Genomic DNA, 18,955 nt, shown 5'->3' with positions numbered 1-18,955 from the left:
CAGGCATATGGGCGTACAGGTACGTCCATTTCTATATGCTGCCCTGCCATCGTGTGTGCGCCGCCAGCAGCGCGCTCATGTTCCGATCGGGACCCCTGTGAGTCCGGTCGCGGGTCCCACAGACTCGATCGATGCGGGGAGACCCGGGATCGTCTCACGGAGAAGCTGAACGGGGAGATGCCGTTGTAAACAGCATCTCCCCGTTCTGCCTAGCAACAAGTGACACTGATCTCTGCTCCACGTGATTGGAGCAGAGATCAGTGTTCACTAACACAAAGCCCAGCCCCCCAGAGTTAGTAACACGCCCCTAGGAACACTTAACCCCTACACTGCCTCCCCTGGTTAACCCCTTCACTGCCAGTGTCATTTGCACAGGAATCAGTGCATTTGTATAGCACCAACTGCTGTCTAAATGACAATGGTGCCAAAAATGTGTCCGCCATAATGTTGCAGTCACAATAAAAATCGCTGATCGCCACCATTACTAGTAAAAAAAAAAAAAAAGTTATTAATAAAAATGCCATAAAACTATCCCCCATTTTGTAAATGCTATAACTTTTGTGCAAACCAATCAATAATCGCTTATTGCGATTTTTTTTTTACCAAAAATATGTAGAAGAATACGTTTCGGCCTAAACTGAGGGAAAACATTTTTTTTTATATATTTTTGGGGGATATTTATTATAACAAAAAGAAAAAAATGTATTCTTGTTTATAGCGCAAAAAATAAAAACTGCAGGGGTGATCAAATACCACCAAAAGAAATCTCTATTTGTGGGAAAAAAAGGACGTCAATTTTGTTTGGGAGCCACATCGCACGACCGGGCAATTGTCAGTTAAAGCGACGCAGTGCCAAATCGCAAAAAGTGCTCTGGTTTTAAGCCAGCAAAATGGTCCGGTCTGAAAGTGGTTAAAGAACAGTGTGAAAATAAAAAGGTAAAATAAATAAAACTTTTTTTTTTTTTTTTTTAAACTCGCCCCATCCCACCAAGCTCGTGTGCAGAAGTGAACACATACATGAGTAGCGCCCTCATATAAAAACTGTGTTCAAACCACACATGTGAGGTATCGCTGTGATCGTTCGATAATTCTAGCCCTAGAGCTCCTCTGTAACGCAAAACATGCAACCTATAGAATTTTTTTTAAACCTCGCCTATGGAGATTTTTAAAGCAGAGGTCCACCCTAAAGTGGTCCTTCCGCTCATTGGAACCCCCCCCCCCTCCGGCGCCACAATTGGCACCTTTCAGGGGGGAGGGGGGTGCAGGTACCTGTACAGTACAGGTATCTGCACCCACTTCCGGCGTAGATGCTGCAGAAGGTACGCCCCTTTCCGCAGAATCTACGACCCTTTCCGAAGGTCCCCCGCTGCCTGCTGGGAAACACACGGATCCCAGAGACAGCGGGGACCATCCTTATTGCGCAGTGCGACTCGCGCATGCGTAGTAGGGAACCGGGAAATGAAGCCGAAAGGCTCCACTTCCTGATTCCCATACCCAAGATGGCGGCGGGAGCACCTGAGAGATGATCGAGAGATCGGCTTCGGGTGCCGACATCGCGGGCGCGCTGGGCAGTTAAGTGTCATTATTTTAAGTCAGCAGCTGCAGTATTTGTAGCTGCTGGCTTTTTAAAAAAAGAAATGGCGGACTCCCGCTTTAAGGATAAAAATTGTTGCCATTCCACAAGAGGGTGCAATTTTGAAGCGTGAAATGTTGGATATCAGTTTACTCGGCATAACATTATCTTTCACAATATATAAAGAAAAAAGAGGGCTAATTTTACCGTCTTTTTTTTTATTTATTTTTTATAAAAAAAAGTAAGTGTATTTTTTCCAAAAAAAGTGCGCTTGTAAGACCGCTGTGCCAATACGGTGTGACAGAAAATATTGCAACAGCCGCCATTTTATTCTCTAGGGTGCTAGAAAAAAATATATGTAAATGTTTGGGGGTTCCAAGTAATTTTCTGGCAAAAAAAACAAAACTTTATTTAACTTCTCAAATCTCAGAAAGAGGCTTGGCTTCTTAAAGAGAGAGTCCATTCGAAAAAAAAAAAATGTATTAAAAGCCAGCAGCTATAAATACTACAGCTGCTGACTTTTAATAAATGGACACTCACCTGTCCCGGGGTCTAGAGATGTCGGCAGCCGAGGCCGATCGATCGCTCGGTTCTCGGCTGCTGCCGTCATTTTCAGTGAGGGAACCAAGAAGTGAAGCGTTGCGGCTTCACTTCCCGGTTCACTACTGCGCATGCACGAGTCGCGCATCGCATTGGGAATGGTCCGCGCTGTCTCTGGGACCCGTGTGTGTCCCAGCAGACAGCGCATCGGGATAGGAAGAGGCATAGACTCCCGTGGGAGTCTATGCCCGGAAGTGGGTGCAAATACCTGTCTTAGACAGGTATCTGCACCCCCCCTCCCCCCTGAAAGGTGCCAACTGTGGCATCAGAGGGGAGGGGGGTTCCGATGAGCGGAAGTTCCACTTTTGGGTGGAACTCCACTTTAAGTGGTTAAATTCTCATTAGCAGGTTGATGAGGGACAAAGGCGGGACCAGTGAAGAAGTTGAGATAGGCCCAGGGTGCTCTCATGGTCCTTATGTCACATCCCAGAGCTGCTATCATTGGTCTATACAGACAGCCTATGGCTAGCCGCTGATTGAACATCCCTAGGATTCTGTATAAAGAAACAATGAAATGATGCCTGAAATGGTACAAATAGACGGGAAAGACAAGCGATTGTGCAGTATGGAGGATTCAGGCGTTGTACTGCAGGCTGATTTCATGCCTTGCGATGCGCACATAATAATGAAGTCTATAGGGATTTCCCCTGAGCGTCTCCAGCTCAGGATGTCTGCTTTCTGACGATAACCCAGCACCGCTCAGCCTGCGCTCCGCTAATAGCAGATTTTATTTGAAGTAAAGTTCACTGAACATCAAGGAGAGCGGCAGAAGAATGTCATCTATCTACTCCTCCAGTCTCCTATCGTCATTGCTGGGAGTGGAGCTGTGACATTTTCACACCTCGGCAGAATCTTCCAATGCTACAGATGATCCAAGAACTGATCACAGGTGCTAATATTTACAGGACTTTAATGTCCCAAATGCTTAATACATATAAATAATAATAATAGACAGCAAAAAAATAAAAAGTCCTAAAGCCGAACTCCAGGATAGCACAAATATTGCCTAGATTAATCTTGGTGTGCTTTGTGTATTGCTTCCAGATCTGTGCAATCATCAGGCGTGAGACTTTCCCTCTGCCCACTCATGGTCTTACATCTGACCCATCAAATAAAGGGTTAAAAACACATGAAGCAGGATCCTGATTGGTCCAAATTAGGCCAATCAGTTGAGGAGCACAGTCTCACCTAAATCTAAAAGGTGGGGTCCCCACTATTGAACCTAGCAATGTACCAAAAGCCCAAAAGTGGTTCCACATAAAAGGGGGGCTGCCTACCTTTTCTTGAGGAACCACTTTTGGTTTCTTACATCTCCCCCCCCCGTATCTGCCCTCCTGGTTTTGTCTCTGCCTCATGGTCTTACATGTACCCCTCTTCCCCCCAGTCTAGTATCTGCCCTCTCCTGATCTTGTATCCACCCCTTCATGGTCTTGCATCTGCCTGTCCCGGTTTAGTATCTTCCCCAACATCCCACTCCTTCAGGCCGTGTACAGGACTGTTCCCCCAACTTAGTCCGCTGAACAGTGTTTCAGCAGACAGTCCGCTCGTGTGTGGGCTTCAGCGGACTGTTTCAGTGGACAGTCTGACGAACAAAGTTTTTCGGAATTTCCGTAAGACAGTCCGCTGAAACTTGGTTTCAGCGGACAGTCCGCTCGTGTGTAGGCTTGTTCGACAAACTAAGTTTCGCGCATGCTCAGAAAGGATTTACACGGCGAAGGTTGCATTGCAGTGTATTGGACGTCGAATTTCTCGTCCCGTCGTACGTGCCGTTCACGTCATCGCGCACGCTTTCAGCGGACTGTTCGTTCATCGTGTGTGGTCAAGTCCGTTCATGCAAATTTTGAGCGGACTGTTTGTCGGATTGTTTGACGAACTAAGTTGGGCGAACAGTCCGCCCGTGTGTACGCGGCCTCATGGTCTCACATCTTCCCCCCCTCCTGGTCTTGTGTCCGCCCCTTCATGGTCTTACATCTGCCCCCCCTCCTGGTCTTGTGTCCGCCCCTTCATGGTCTTACATCTGCCCCCTCTTCAGCTTTTATTTATGCAAAACATTTATCCCAAAAAAGGAAAGATTCGACCCATCTATGGGCAGCCTGATTGGATTGACTTGGGCACAACCAGGTTAAAAAACAAAAAGGAAAACTGATGCAGTCACCTCATCTAATAATTGGTAAGCTGCAACATAATACATTTTTTGGTTTTGGGTTTAATACGGCTATTACTGAATAGCCCTGGAATTATTGCTCTTATCCCAGCATATGTGGTGATATGCAACATGTGTGGCACAATCGAGATTTTAATACGTAGGCGATTTATCTGCTTGGGTATACTTCATTTTTTTTTTCACTTATTATTGCTTTCACATAGGGGAACAATATCCTCCTATGTGATAGCATGTTTATAGTGTCAGGTTCTCCTTGCCGACCATTTACTGTACATATATGGCAGCAAGGAGACTCACCTGTGCTGGATCACATACATGGATCTCGATCTGGCGGAAGTTTGCCCCCCCACCTTCTCCTTCTCCCCCGCTGGGCCAATTAGAAAGCACAGCGTGCTTTGCACATGCGCAATAGGGAGCCCAAAAGGCTTCACTGCCTGGTTCCCAGGAATGGCAGTGGCAGCACCCGGGAGTCGATCCAAAGATCAGCTGGGGTGCCGACATCGCAGGCTCCCTGGAGAGGCAGGTGCCCTAATATTAAAAGGCAGCAGCTGCAGTATTTGTAGCTGACTTAATTTTTTCCACCCAGGCTGAACCTCCACTAATACATTCTATGCATTAAGATAAAAAGCCTTCTGTGTGTGCGCACAACAGCCCCCCTAATACTTACCTGAGCCTCCTCTCATTTCAACGGTCCACGAATGCCTCAGCACTCCAGGACTCTACCTCTTCATTGGCTGAGACACAGCAGCAGCACCACCGACTCCCACTCCTGTCAAAGTCAGTTAGCCAATCAGGAGAGAGAGCAGGCAGGGCCAAAACTGTAGATCCACGTCTGAATGGACACACAGAGCTGCGGCTCGGCTCGGGTGCCCCCATAGCAAGCTGCTTGTTGTGGGGGCACTCAACAGAAGGGAGGGGCCAGGAGTGCCGAAGAGGAGGATCTGGGCTGCTCTGTGCAAATCCACTGCATAAAGCAGGTAAGTATAACATGTTTGTTATTTTTATAAGAAAAAAAAAAAACCTACAAGACTTTACAATCACTTTAATCGTTTTTATTATTGCATTATTTTGGTCCCCCTTTTTTACCAAATTAAAAAAAATTTCAGGGAACATTCACAGGGAAAAAAAAAAAAAAAAGTGTATAAAAATTGCCCATCTTGATAGTTGTACATTTCCTGTGTGTACTATTGCTATGCTCTTTATTGTTGACACAAACGTTTATTTTCCAAGTTAAAGTGGTTGCAAACCCTTAGGCTCGGTTCACACAGGGGGCGACACGACTTGCCGCACCACGACCTGCCGCGACCTCAGCGGCGACTTGCAAATGACTTCTGTATAGAAGCCAATGCAAGTCGCCCGAGGTCGCCCAAAAGTAGTACAGGAACCTTTTTTCTAAGTCGGAGCGACTCGAGTCGCTCCTCTTAGAACGGTTCCATAGTACAGAACGGGGGCGACTTGTCAGGTCGCGGCAAGTCGTGCAGCGTCGTGTCGCCCCCTATGTGAACCGAGCCTTACAATACACTTTGATCTACAGGTAAACCTAGATTAAGGCTTACCTGTAGGTCCAAGAAATAGTTCCTAAACCTACACGGTTTATGAGATATTTGCCAAAAGACAGGCACCGCTGTCTACGGTGCAGGCGCACTGAGCACGGCATCGTCATCGGCGAAGATGCCGCGCTTGTCGGCTCCCGTGCGCGGAAGTGACGTCATTGCGGCTTCGCCAAACGACAGCGGCGGAGCAGCGAGACCCCACGAGAAGATGGATGCCCCAGACTACAGGGGACTTCGCTGGCTCCTGTGTCAGTTAAGTGACACATAATGGACTACTGTGCGATGCACAGTAGCCCATTATGCTTTACCTTTGCAGGGAATGAAAGAGGAAGTAAACTCATCAGGGTTTACTTGATCTTTAAAGTCCAATCCCCCCCACAAACACATCCTTTTTTAACGGCAAGAAATACATTAACTTTTCAATTTATTGTCCGTTCGGCAGAAGTTTTACAAACTTTTCTGTCAATTTGTTTGGGCTTAAAAATGTCACAATCGATTGTCGAATTGTGCCCATTAACCACTTCAGCCTCAGAAGGATTTACACCCCTTGAAGAGGAAGTAAACCCTTACAAACCACTTTGACCTACAGGTAAGCCTAGATTAAGGCTTACCTGTAGGTCCAAGAAATATCTCCTAAACCTATATGGTTTAGGAGATATTTGCCCGAAAACAGTACCCAAACAATGTCCTTTTTTCCCCACAAATAGAGCTTTCTTTTGGTGGTATTTGATGACCTCTGGAGGTTTTTATTATTTGCACTATAAAACAAAAAACAAAACAAAAAAAAAGCGACAATTTTGAAAAAAAACAAACAAAAAAAATAAAATAAACTACCATGTTTTATTTTCTGATATGAAAAAAAAAAAAATCGAATTTAGGCCAATATGTACTCTGCTACATATTTTTGGTAAAAAACAAAAAAAAACAATAAGCGTATATTGATTGGTTTGCACAAAAGTTATAGCGCCTACAAAATGGTGGAAAAATATGTTTTTTTTTTGTTTTTTTTTAGGCTCCATGCACACTGAAGCTCAAAAAAGCTTTTTCCAGATTGCTGGCAGAAAACGCTGGTTGAAAAACATGCTTTTAACAGCATTTTGTACTAGCGTTTATGAGCGTTTTCAATAAAAATACACAGAGGACACTCCAAAAATCCCACAGTGCATTCCAAACTCCCACAATGCATTGAAAAAATAAAATGCCGAACACTAATTAACGCGCGTTTATAAGCGTTTGTTGTTTTTTGGCGGTGAAAAATGGCACTTTGAACACGAATTTCTGGCGTTCAGGAAAAAAAACATAAACTCCACTGCTCATTAAAGCTAAAAAACTTCCATGTGTGCATGGACACATAGGCTAACAGAGTGGAGTTTGAGCTTTTTTTTTAAAAAGCCCAAACTCCAATAAACTGCAGTTTATGAGCTCCAGTGTGCATGGAGCCTTTCGTGTAATGGCGGTGATCTGCCTTGTTTACACAGGCAGATCCCCATTCTGTCTCTGCGGGTAATGACCGCAGGTGGCCGTGGAGTCCGCCGGACGTGCTGATTGGCTCCCCCGCTGGCCAATGGGCGTGCGTGCCCACAGAACGCTATGTACAAGCCTAACGTACACCTATGGCGATTCGTAAAGGAAAAAAAGAGTCTAATACACGATGCGAAAAATTGGGCAACGCCATTTTCGAAAAACGAACATTTTGCCGAGAGCGCAAACCATAGTGCCTTCACGTAATGACCGATAAATTGTTCAGTGGACATAAATGATTGCATTTTTTTGTTCGTTTTAATTTTTTTTTTTTACATATACCTAGTGCAAACTGTTCAATTTATCGTTCATTCAGCAGAAATTTTCCGAACTTGTCCTTTGTTTTTTCCGGCTCAAAAACGTCCCAACGGTTTTTGTGCCCATTAACTAGCCGAAAACAAACAAACTGTCTAAATGACCGAATTTCGGCCGATTTTTCGTATAGTGTATGGCCAGCATTAGGCCCCTTCAGAACTAGCAATTTAGCCCACAATTGCAAATCGCACTGCAGTGCTGGCAAAATGCAGCATGCACGTTCAGGGGCCATTCACTTTCAATAGCACCTAAATGCGGTCCAGTTTTGCCACTATAAATCGCACAGCAATTGCAGCAAAATGTATGAAGCTTGTTACCCAAAAAGGGCCAGGATCTTCTTTTGGATGACGAGATTTGCATGGTGCAGTTTGTTGCAATTGCAGAGCAATTTATTGCACAGCAAAACTGCATCGCGTTTAGGTTCCATTGAAAATGAATGGCACCCAAACATGCCTGTTGCATTTTGCCAGTAAGGATGAGCTCCAGCGTGTTCGCACAGCCCACGTGCAGAGGCCGCCAGGAAGTCGGCACTGCCCTGCGCTAATCACAGGCCGTGAGACATTGTCCCGATGCGCGGCTGCAGAGATCAGGAAATGTCTCACTGCCTGTGATTAGCGCAGGGCAGTGCCGAATTCCTGGCGGCCTCTGCACGTGGGCTGTGCGAACATGTTGGAGCTCATCCTTATTTGCCAGCATTGCAGTGCGATTTGGAATTGCAGGCAGAATCGCTGCAAATCCAAATCCTAGAAGTGAACGGAGCCTATAAAAGAAAACTAATGCAGCCACCACATCTAAGGACTGATAAGCTGCAATAGATGACATTTGTTTGTATTAGTTTAATAAACCTTGTAACTTTTTTGACACTTTGTCCTGTTCCTCCTCCCTGAACCTCTCACCTGCTTTGCCATTCATTCGCCTGTTGGCCTGTCGGTGCTGTCGGCCAGATCACTGGATACCATGGAGCCATTCCAGGTGTGGAGTGCAGGCTCTGCTCACATGCTGTGCTCAAGCATTGACTGCTCAATGTACTCACCCACCGTGACCAATCGCACGTTCTGAATCTGCAGCCAATCAGGAAGGGCTGGCCTTGTCACATGACAGAATCAGAATTTCCAAATTGGCTGCAGTCACATTTCTTTGCAAAGCCCCTAGCTTTTGTCCAGACTTGCCCTTTGATTGGAATCCGAGACGTAATAAACATCTTTCATTACAATATCATTATTATTAATATTATTAACCACTTGACCTCTGGAAGATTTACCCCCATCATGACCAGGCCATTTTTTGCAATACAGCCCTGCGTTACTTTAACTGACAATTGTGTGGTTGTGCGACACTGTACCCAAATAAAATTGTACGGTAGTGTGGAACTGTACCCAAATAAAATTGCGTGGTAGTGTGGCACTGTACCCAAATAAAATTGCGTGGTAGTGTGGCACTGTACCCAAATAAAATTGCGTGGTAGTGTGGCACTGTACCCAAATAAAATTGCGTGGTAGTGTGGCGCTATACCCAAATACAATGGATGTCCTTTTTTTACCCAAAAATAGAGCTTTCTTTTTGGTGGTATTTGATTACCTCTGCTGTTTTTATTTTTTAAACAAAAAAGACCAACAATTAAAAAAAAAAAAAAACAATATTTTTTTGCTTTCTGCTATAAAACATATCCACTAAACAAGCAGCAAGAATGCATCAATAACGCACCCATGTTAGGTTTTTTGATGCAGTTTTATGAGTCACATGACCTATAAAAAACACACATAAGCACAGTAAAATCATGGTAAAATTGCAGTAAAATCACGGCAAAATCGTGTGCGTTTTCAGTGACATTATCAGCACCTTTTCTCTCTCAAAATGCCGGTAACACCATTCACCATTTTCAGCCACCGAAATTTAAGTGCATTTCTATCCAATATGCATTCTGCTACATATTTTTGGTAAAAAAAAAAAAAATCCCAAAAAGAATATTTTGGTTTGCGCAAAAGTTATAGCGTTTAAAAACTTTGGTATATATACTGGAATTCTACTAGTAATGGCAGTGATCAGCGAATTATAGCAGGACTGAGATATTGTGGAGGACATTCTGACACTTTGTGGGAACCAGTGATAGTACTGCAATGATCAGTGCTAAAAAAAAATGCACTGTCACTGCACTAAGGGCACTGGCTGGGAAGGGGTTGAAGATCATTAATGTGAGGTGCTTTTACTACTTTGCAGGGAAACAAAATCCAGCACATCCCCACTGACAGGACAGAGCTCTGCCTTGTTTACATCTGTGTCCTCGCCGATCAGCGGGCTCCAGCGGACATTCATTGTCTGGCACCCGCTGATCAGCTTGTGCTGTGACTATTCACAGCATAAGCGGCACCCCCCCCCTACCCCCACCCCCCCACTCGGAAGTGCTGGATCACATTCTAGGTTCATGATCCAGCACAGGGGAGCTACTTTGCCGCTGTATAACGGCATTATGCGGTCAGCAAGTGGTTATACAGGATTTATAGCCTGCCATAAAAATGCAGCTCAACTGAGTGTTTTTCGCAATCCCCGCAATTCTAGAGGAACGCAAAAGGTAAGAAATATATTTTTCCATTGTTTTTAGGAATGCTGTGCTCAGACATGAAATATGAACAAAGCATATACTGTACCTCTATAGTGTATACTTGTCTCAATTAGGAGCACTAAGTGTCATTTCTGTCTACTGTTTCATTTCTCAGCTATCAGCATGAATCAATTCTGACACCAAGAGAAAAAAGTGACAGTGGAGGGAGCTCCAGCACACAGCCTGTGATTGACAGCCACAGCTCTGCTCCTTTGTGCTGTCTGAAGAAGGGGGGGGGGGGGGGTGTGCCTCCCTCCAATTAGCTCTCAGACCTGTGACTGAGCTCTACAGAGTGTATTTTCAATGCTCCACCCCCTGTTTTCTGACAGCTCAGACAAGCTTTATAAATGTTGGAGGATTTGTTTAATTTCTGTTTATTACCTGAGGCCAGTCACTTCACTGGTATATGTAGGTTTACATCCACGTAAGCTGAGCTCCAGGATAAACCAATATTATCTCAAAACAAGAGGCATGTGTATTCTTCCTTGACTATTGGTGTGCTTTGTGTATTTCTTCCAGATTGGTGCAATAATTCAGCATGAAATGTTGCCTTTGTGCAGGCGCTTCCTTTAATAAAGACCAGTCACTGCTGCTCTCTTACCTTATGCAGGGTGACTGATCTTGTCTCCACCCCCCTCCTTTAGTTTTCTGCAGGTAGCCAGTAGTGGGTGGGGTCTGCTGGTCCCTCCCACAGTTCTGCACAGGCTATTTACAGCATGATGATGTCACTGCTACTTTTACAAGGTAATACCTAGGTTTGCAAAGGCATTTTATGTGCACAAAGTGGCTTTATATTTTTTGTGGCTAAAGAGGAATTTATTTAAACAAAAATATTGGTGGTGGTGGAGTTCAGCTTTAAAGTTTGGCAAGATCAGGCTCCCTCTGTTACTTGAAAAGAGACTAGTAAAGAGACTATTTTGCCATCCTAACAGCTGGGCTGTACACATTGGACCAGGGGCGGCCCTTCCATTAAATGTACATGGGCACCACCCCCCCCCCCCCCCACCCATGCAGGACGCCGGATGCTTCAATTCCAAAGCGGGGGGGGGGGGGGGGTTTAAGCACCTGATTAGAGCCAGAGGTGGGCATTGCGCTACGAGCCCACCCAGGTGTGTTACAACACCAAATGAATATTCGCTATTGAAACACTGATCCTCCTCCCAGCCAATCATGAAGCGGGTCTGAGACCCATTGCCGATTGAAAGGAGAAGTGTTCCGATTGCCCGCCAAGGAGGAGACGGAAGCCTCCCGTAATGCCCGCCGTAGATGGGGTAAGTGTTCCAACCTGAGCAACCGACCGGACCTTGGTGCACTGTTTGCCACCCCCCAAAACTAAATTAGCACAAGCTGGCACTGAATTGGACCCTTTCTAGCTTATAACTGACAGCAGCAGCCAGTTTAGATGGAAAAGGTTGGCCAGATGTCTGCCGGCGTTAATGTGTTGCTAAGTCCAAAACCAAAAATGTAATTTATTGCAGCATTAATTTTCTTTTCTTTGGCTTTTTCCTTCTGCTTTTACCTGGTGATCTTGCCAGTTACACACCTTGTGTACTAGTGAGACACTGCTATGCATGAATGAGCACAGGAGGCACAACAAACAGCAGCATTGTCAGTCTGGGGGGAAGGAAATATTAGATGGACTAGCATATTTAAATACACTAACAAACTGAAGCCAAACTCCAGCTAATACTTTATAATCAGTTACAGAAAACAGTTTTTTTCCTTATGGGATAAAGGTTTTACATGAATAAATAAAAACTGATCCCTGTAAGCACCCCTGTAACTGATACATTCTGCTGGAGAGCTTGTGCTTTTGAAAAAAGAGTTTCTGGCTGGATCACCAGATGAAAACAGACGGAAGGAAGTCTACATAAGAAAATGAATGCAGCCAACACATCTAAGCTGCAATATAATAAATGTTTGCTGATGGACTTGGTGTTGTGCACTGCTAGAGAAAGGACACTTCTTTTTTGCTGGATCCACAACTCTTGGCTACCCTGAGTGAGGGGTAAATGGAAGAAGGTGCCCCTAATTAATTTCTGTAAAGTCTTCTCTACAGCCCCCCCCCCCCCCCCCCCATACATCTACTGCACATATGTCAAACACAAGGCCTGTGAGCCAAATCCAGCCCACCAGGCCTTGTCAGATGGCCCTCCCACCCAGTTTTACAGCCGGATCATGCAGAATTCCATTCCACCACTCCTCGCTGTCCCTTGTAACCACAGAAGCCTTCTGTGTCTACAAGTGACAGCAGGGAGTGGAGGGTGAGGGCTGGAGGTGGTGGAGTGATGTTCCGCATGATCCGGCTGCAAATCTTCAGTGGCTTCCAGATGTAACAGATCCCTCACAGTGGGGCACGGCAGGGAAAGCAGTGGGGTGCGGCAGGGAAATCTCTTCAAAATATGAGAGCTAGAACGATCTCCCTGAAAGACAGCGCCGCCTACACAACAGGGACGTGCAGTCAGGGGAGGCAGATGAGGCTGAGCCTCACCTTACATGAACATTAAAAATAAAAATGTAAAGAAATGAAAATCAAGCTTCAAGGGTCGTAGCTCAGTAACCTGAGGTCACACAAACCACAAATTGGGTGGTAGGTAGCCTAAGTCCTGGTAAACCACTAGTAAAAATGTGGGGCTCTTACGACCTATGGTTTAGAAGATACGGGGCTCCTTGCGCAGCCTGTCAGAAGCTACATACAGAGCGGCCAGGTTAAATACAAGCTGGTACACTCTGGGAGACTGAGAAGATGAACTCACAGGGCCTCTCCTCACTTCTTGTCAGAGGCACTGAGCTCAATGGACAGCTTGGAGTCTCGGACCAATGGTAACGTACCATCAACCTCAGCTGTCCAATAAAAATGCTGCAGTGGAGGCACACCACTCACTGCAATGTCATAGAAGGGGGCATGTGTCTGACCCCAGAAGAGGAGGACCGGGGCCACTCTGTGCAAAACAAACAGCACAGTGGAGGCAAGTATGACATGTTTGTTATTTTAATAAAAAAAAAAAAAACAGGGTTTACAACCCCTTTAACCCTTTGCTACCCAGGCCAATTCTGACTCTTCTCTCCTACATGTAATAATCAATTTTTTTTTGCTAGAAAACTTCTTAGAACCCCAAGCATTTTATATATTGTTTTAGCAGACACCCTAGGGAATAAAATGGCGGTCGTTGCAACTTTTTATGCTACATGGTATTTGCGCAGCAATTTTTCAATTGCATTTAGAAGAGAGAGCTGCCTACACAGAGTGGTACTAGCGCCACCTACATAGGGAGGGGTAGGAGAGAGTAGAGATGTAAGGAAGCTTTGGGGGTAAGGGGCAGTGGGCTGTTGGGTTGGGGGTGCACACTGTGCATAGCACACCTCTAAACTCTGCACTCTGTACACAGTGCACCCCTAAACTCTGCCCTCTGTACACAGTGCACCCCTGAACTCTGCACTCTGTTTATAGTGCACTCCTAAACAATGCACTCTGTACACAGCGCACCTCGGAACTCTGCCTCCTGCACACAGTGCACCTCTAAACCCTGCACTCTGTACGCAGCACACCCCTGAACGCTGCACCATGCACATAGCGCACCTCTAAACCCTGCACTCTGTACACATAACACCCCTGAACGCTGCATTCTGTGCATAGGGCACCTCTAAACTCTGCACTCTGTACACAACGCACCCTTGAACTCTGCAGTCTGTACACAGCGCATCCCCAAATTTTGCACTCTGTACATAGCACACTTTTTAACTCTGCACTCTGTACAGAGTGCACTTCTAAACCCTGCACTCTGTACACAGCGCACCCCTGAACTCTGCACCCTATACATAGCGAACGCCTGAACTCTGCACTCTGTATGTAACACACTCCTGAATAATAAATAGTAGATTCATAGTCTTACGGATACTATATAACCAGACATGACCAGTAATATTCAATAAAAAAAAAAAGCACACAATTGTAAATAGATTTATACTTACGAGAGGACATTTCCAATGTAGGCATAGTAGGAACAGCAGTATGGAGGGTTTCCATCACAGCAATAGGACTTGCAATCAGTTCCACAGTGTGCACAGCAGGGGTCTAAGTACACAATAAATCAATACGAGTCAGTGAATCAAAATGCATATAAAGACAACTAAGCAAATAAAACTTGTTATACTACAGTCAATAGCAAACGAATAACTCTGTACCTAAATGGAGAAAACAAGCAAAAGAAAACCCTTGACAACCATCACGTGTAATGGTTAACTAGGAACTCTTCTTTTTTTTTTGATGTCTCAGTTATTTATAAGCAGGGTTAGAGCATCATAAATCCTGGGAAAGGATAGCTGTCTCCGTTATCAAGGATAATTTAGCTGCAAGAAAATAGCTTGATGGGAACTAAAGCTAATGGAAAAGTTTGAAATTTGGAACAGACAACATATTATTACAGAGTCCAGTTAAATGTGTTTGACATTTTCCATGCTATGCTATTGCAATTCTTGATTACTGCCAGGTAATGCAATAAAAATGGTAATAATAATAATAATAATAATAATAATAATTTTGTATGTAGGAAAGTGCTTAGCTGGCAAAGAGAGCAACTACAGACACTGTGCTGCATCCGTCTTATGTGCCTAAATAGGATTTTTATGTTGCCTTTATAACTGTTCAGCCTCCACTCAACAGGGGGAGCTAGTGGGACTTCAGAAACGGAAAGGACTCAATGAACTGTGGAAGATGTAGGCTGGGAAAGGACCTTGCCATTGTGGTGAATGGGGCAATGGACTACGATTCCCAGAGAGAGTCGCTTAAGAGTGGTGGAGAGTAAGCAGTTTTCCCAGACATAGGAGAAAAAGACTTCCTCTTGTTGTGAGAGGAACGGAGAGTGCATATTATTATTATTATAAAGGATTTATATAGTGCCGACAGTTTACGCTTTACAACATAAAGCCAGACAGTACAGTTACAACACATTCTAATACAATAGTAATCAGAGAGCCATGCTCATTAGAGCCTACATTCTAAGAGATCTGTGCTTCACTGTATACACCTGCCAGACGTAGCCTAGGACTGGAGTGCTGAAGTCCAGAGTAATTCTGAGTGCAGAACCAGAAGGATTGAAGACAGATGAGTGTCCAGGCCAAGATTCACTGTGTTACCAGGACTGGTGAGCAACCTACTGTGTTTGATTTTACAGCTGCTAGCAGATCAGGATAGAGGGAGACTGCCTATCTACCTAGCAGTTTCAAAATCAGAGCTTTAAACGAAAAGTTCCTATGTGCACCACCTTAAAGACTGGGCCCCACCAATTAGCCAGCCGAAGGTTGCAAGTCAGGAGCCAGATACTTACAAAGTGCTTCATAGGGACCCTGAACTGAGTTGTAAATAGCCAGAGGTACTTCTCTTAGGACATATATATATATATATATATATATATATATATATATATATATATATATATATGTCCTGAGATACATATATACATAGGATGATGTACACTCTGAGACATTTATTGACCATTGATTGCAGAGGAGCTACTGTGGGATTATTCATTGTTATTGATACTGTTCATTGTTAATACTGTTTCTATTTAGGGTATCTTGCTCAGTGGAAATGTGATTTAGGCCCCTTCCACATGAAGTGGATCTGTTTCAGCTGAGCCTGACAGCTTAGTAGGAGATCGCTCTGTTGATCTCCGCTGAGCGGCTGATGACAGGTTTGTCTCTGTTCACTGAGCGGAGAGGGGCCTGTCAGACTGTCAGAGCCCTGCTGATCTCTATGGGGAGATCGGACAATCATCAGATCTCATCCGATCCGCCAAGACGGAAGGCAGACGTATTGCCATATGCAGGGGAGGGCTGGGCCAGGGGGCAGGGATGCAATTGCCCCCTGGGCTGCTCTGATATGCGGTGGCAAAGGCTGCTGTGTCGTCAGCTCAAAACCGCAACATGCACAGTTCTTGAGCTGGCCGAGTCCAGTACTGTGAGCCAGCGATGTCTTCATGTCAGGGCTGACAGTCTGTGTTACACAGCACAGCCCCACCCAGCCCCTCCCTACTCCACACCATTGGCTGGCAGAGGCTGGACATGCTCTCTGCTCAATCTGGCTGGAATCCAGTGAGGCTCCTGGGAGGCTGGGACCATCCAAATAAGTGAGCTCCTCCTCTCTCCTCCTCTCTGCAGCCAAAGAGTTTTTTTCTAGCAGCCTGTGCCAGTACCTTGCCCTCCTAGGGCTAGGTGGTATGATGTGGGCTCTCACTGACATGCTGCAGTTTGGCTGCAGTGCTGGTGTACTGGCAGTCATCATGCATGTTGCCCCCTGGGACATGGATGCACATTTTTACTGCATGTTCTGAAAGTGCACAAAACGTCCTGCATGCTGCATGTTTGGTGCACTTTCAGAACATGCAGCAACAATGAGTAACCTAAAAGAAGTCTGAGGGGGTTTGACACCCGCCAGTACACCCGCACTGCAGCCAAACCGCAGCACACCAGTGTGAGACTAAATGCTTGTATTCACTTGCAGCAGCCACTGCTACTCCTCTGAAAAGTGATCCATGCTCAGGTCACTTTTCAGAGGCATTTGACAGGCAGTGAATAGTTGATATCACATTTCATCCCTGCCTGCTTTAACCCCCCTAAATGCCAATCCCTGCAGGTAATGACACAGTTCACTTTGAACTCCACCTTATTTCCATTACTCTCTGTAGGTATTAGATGTGGTCTCACCTTTTTGTTTGCACATCTAATACCAAAGGGTACTTTCACACTGGAGCGATGTGGGCGGTAGTGGTACAGCGCTGCTCGTTTTAGTGGCGCTTTATCATTGTTTTAGTGGCGCTAGCGGGGCACTTTTAACCCCCACTAGTGGCCAAAGAAAGTGTTAAAAACGGCCGTGTTTCATTCATTTCAATGGGCTGGGCACCTCTCCCAAACCGCCCCAATAATGCTGCTTGCTGGACTTTTCAGAATGTCCTTCAAGCGCACCGCCCCAGTGGGAAACCTGGGTTGGCATAAGAAGTGCTTTACAGGTGCTATTTTTTAGCACTAAAACACCTGTACAGCGCCTTCAGTTTTAAAGGACCCTAAAGAGAGTTCTGGAAATAAGGTGGAGTTCAAAGTGAATTTCTACACCTAAGCGGAGACCCCCTTTCAGAAGATTTGAGGATATTATTAAACCCAGAGACTGGTGGACTTAGGCCACAATAGACAGATTGAAATTCTGCCGGTTCAGCAGACATTTCAATCTATCTCTGTGCAGACTGGTTGTACAGAATTTGACTCCATCAACTGACAGTACAACCAGCGTGTCTTTATGTTTTTTAGCAATCAGTGCTGGCTGCTATAGCTGCCAGCAGTGATCACTGTATTCTGATGGCTGGGAAACTTTCACCTCAGAGCACACAACGACACACGGCTCTTACGGAAGCTTGGTAATTCAAGTTCTGGGCTTCCCTAACATTACAGCCCTGTGGGGCTGTGACCAAGTCTGGGCAAGAGCTGGGATATGACATTACTTACCTCATATCTCTGCCACACCTAAACCTGCTCCACTGCAGCACCAGGCCCACAATGCCCTTAATCTGTCCGGTGCTCCAGCATGTGTCTGCATGGGCATTTCTTACTATCCACAATTGAGACAGGAGGAACCTGCACCCTTGTGAATCTGGTGTTCATGCCGGGGAGACAGCAGGACTTGCGTGTTTAGCCTGCTGCGCTCACTGTGACTCTCAGCTACTCTGCTTGCTTGGCTTGCCCAGTGGTGTGGTGCTCACTCACCAGAGAAGCTCCGGACTTCACAGGTAGTGCTTAGTGTGGTGGCAGTGACAGCACAGTCATTAGTCTTCATCTTCCTGCAGTCTCATTGGTCTGTGTACTGGGTGTGGGGAAGGGGCAAGCTCTTTTTCTCAGTCTCTCTGGGGGCAATCATGCAGTCTCTTTCTGAGAGACTGCTCCATTCTCTGAGAGACTGCTCCACTTCACACTGCCTGTACAGAGACTGACTGCTTCACAGTACCTGCACAGAAAGTGACTGCTCTCTCTGTGCAGGCAGTGTGAAGCGGGGTCTGTGCAGGCAGTGTGAAGTGGGGTCTGTGCAGGCAGTGTGAAGTGGGGTCTCTCTCTGTGGAGGCAGTGTGAAGCGGGGTCTCTCTCTGTGCAGGCAGTGTGAAGCGGTCTCTCTCTGTGGAGGCAGTGTGAAGCGGGTTCTCTCTCTGCGCAGGCAGTGTGAAGCGGTCTCTCTCTGTGGAGGCGGTGTAAAGCAGTCTCTCTCTCTGTGCAGGCAGTGTCAAGCAGTCTCTCTCTCTTTGGGGCAATGTGGAGCAGTCTCCCTCTCTCTCTCTACGGGGAATGTGGTGTAGATGGGTGGTGAGCTGATTCAGTGGTTCAATGGGCCACTTGACTGGACTTGCCCCCCAGGCCTAAGGCTGCCAGCCCTCCCCTGGCCATATGTCTGTCTTGAGCGGAATGGATGACAGACAGGTGTCAGCAGACACATCTCCGCTGACATCCGCTTGCCCATAGGAGTCAATAGTTGGCCCGCTCGGATCCGCCTGAAAAACAGACAGGCGGATCCAAGTGGTCTTGTCGTGTGAAAGGGGCCTTGGACTGAACTGCTATAACCTAGTTATTACCTCATTCAGCTTGCTGTGAGC

General features: G+C 45.8%; 1 protein-coding gene across 1 annotated transcript in view; it reads right to left on the bottom strand.

Annotated features, from left to right (window-relative positions):
* CYYR1 (cysteine and tyrosine rich 1) overlaps positions 1-18,955 on the bottom strand; it is a 168,218-nt gene that overhangs the window by 61,643 nt on the left and 87,620 nt on the right. The window contains exon 2 of the mRNA XM_077480031.1: positions 14,298-14,400. Coding sequence (XP_077336157.1) covers positions 14,298-14,400 — 103 coding nt within the window. The remainder of the gene's footprint in view (positions 1-14,297; positions 14,401-18,955) is intronic.

The sequence above is a fragment of the Lithobates pipiens genome, unplaced genomic scaffold (assembly GCF_037356315.1).
Source record: "Lithobates pipiens isolate NorthernLeopardFrog02 unplaced genomic scaffold, aLitPip1_a1.2 Scaffold_16, whole genome shotgun sequence".
In the NCBI taxonomy this organism is placed as follows: domain Eukaryota; kingdom Metazoa; phylum Chordata; class Amphibia; order Anura; family Ranidae; genus Lithobates; species Lithobates pipiens.
Note: the sequence above shows the minus strand (reverse complement) of the source record. Positions and strands in the feature narration are given on the sequence as shown.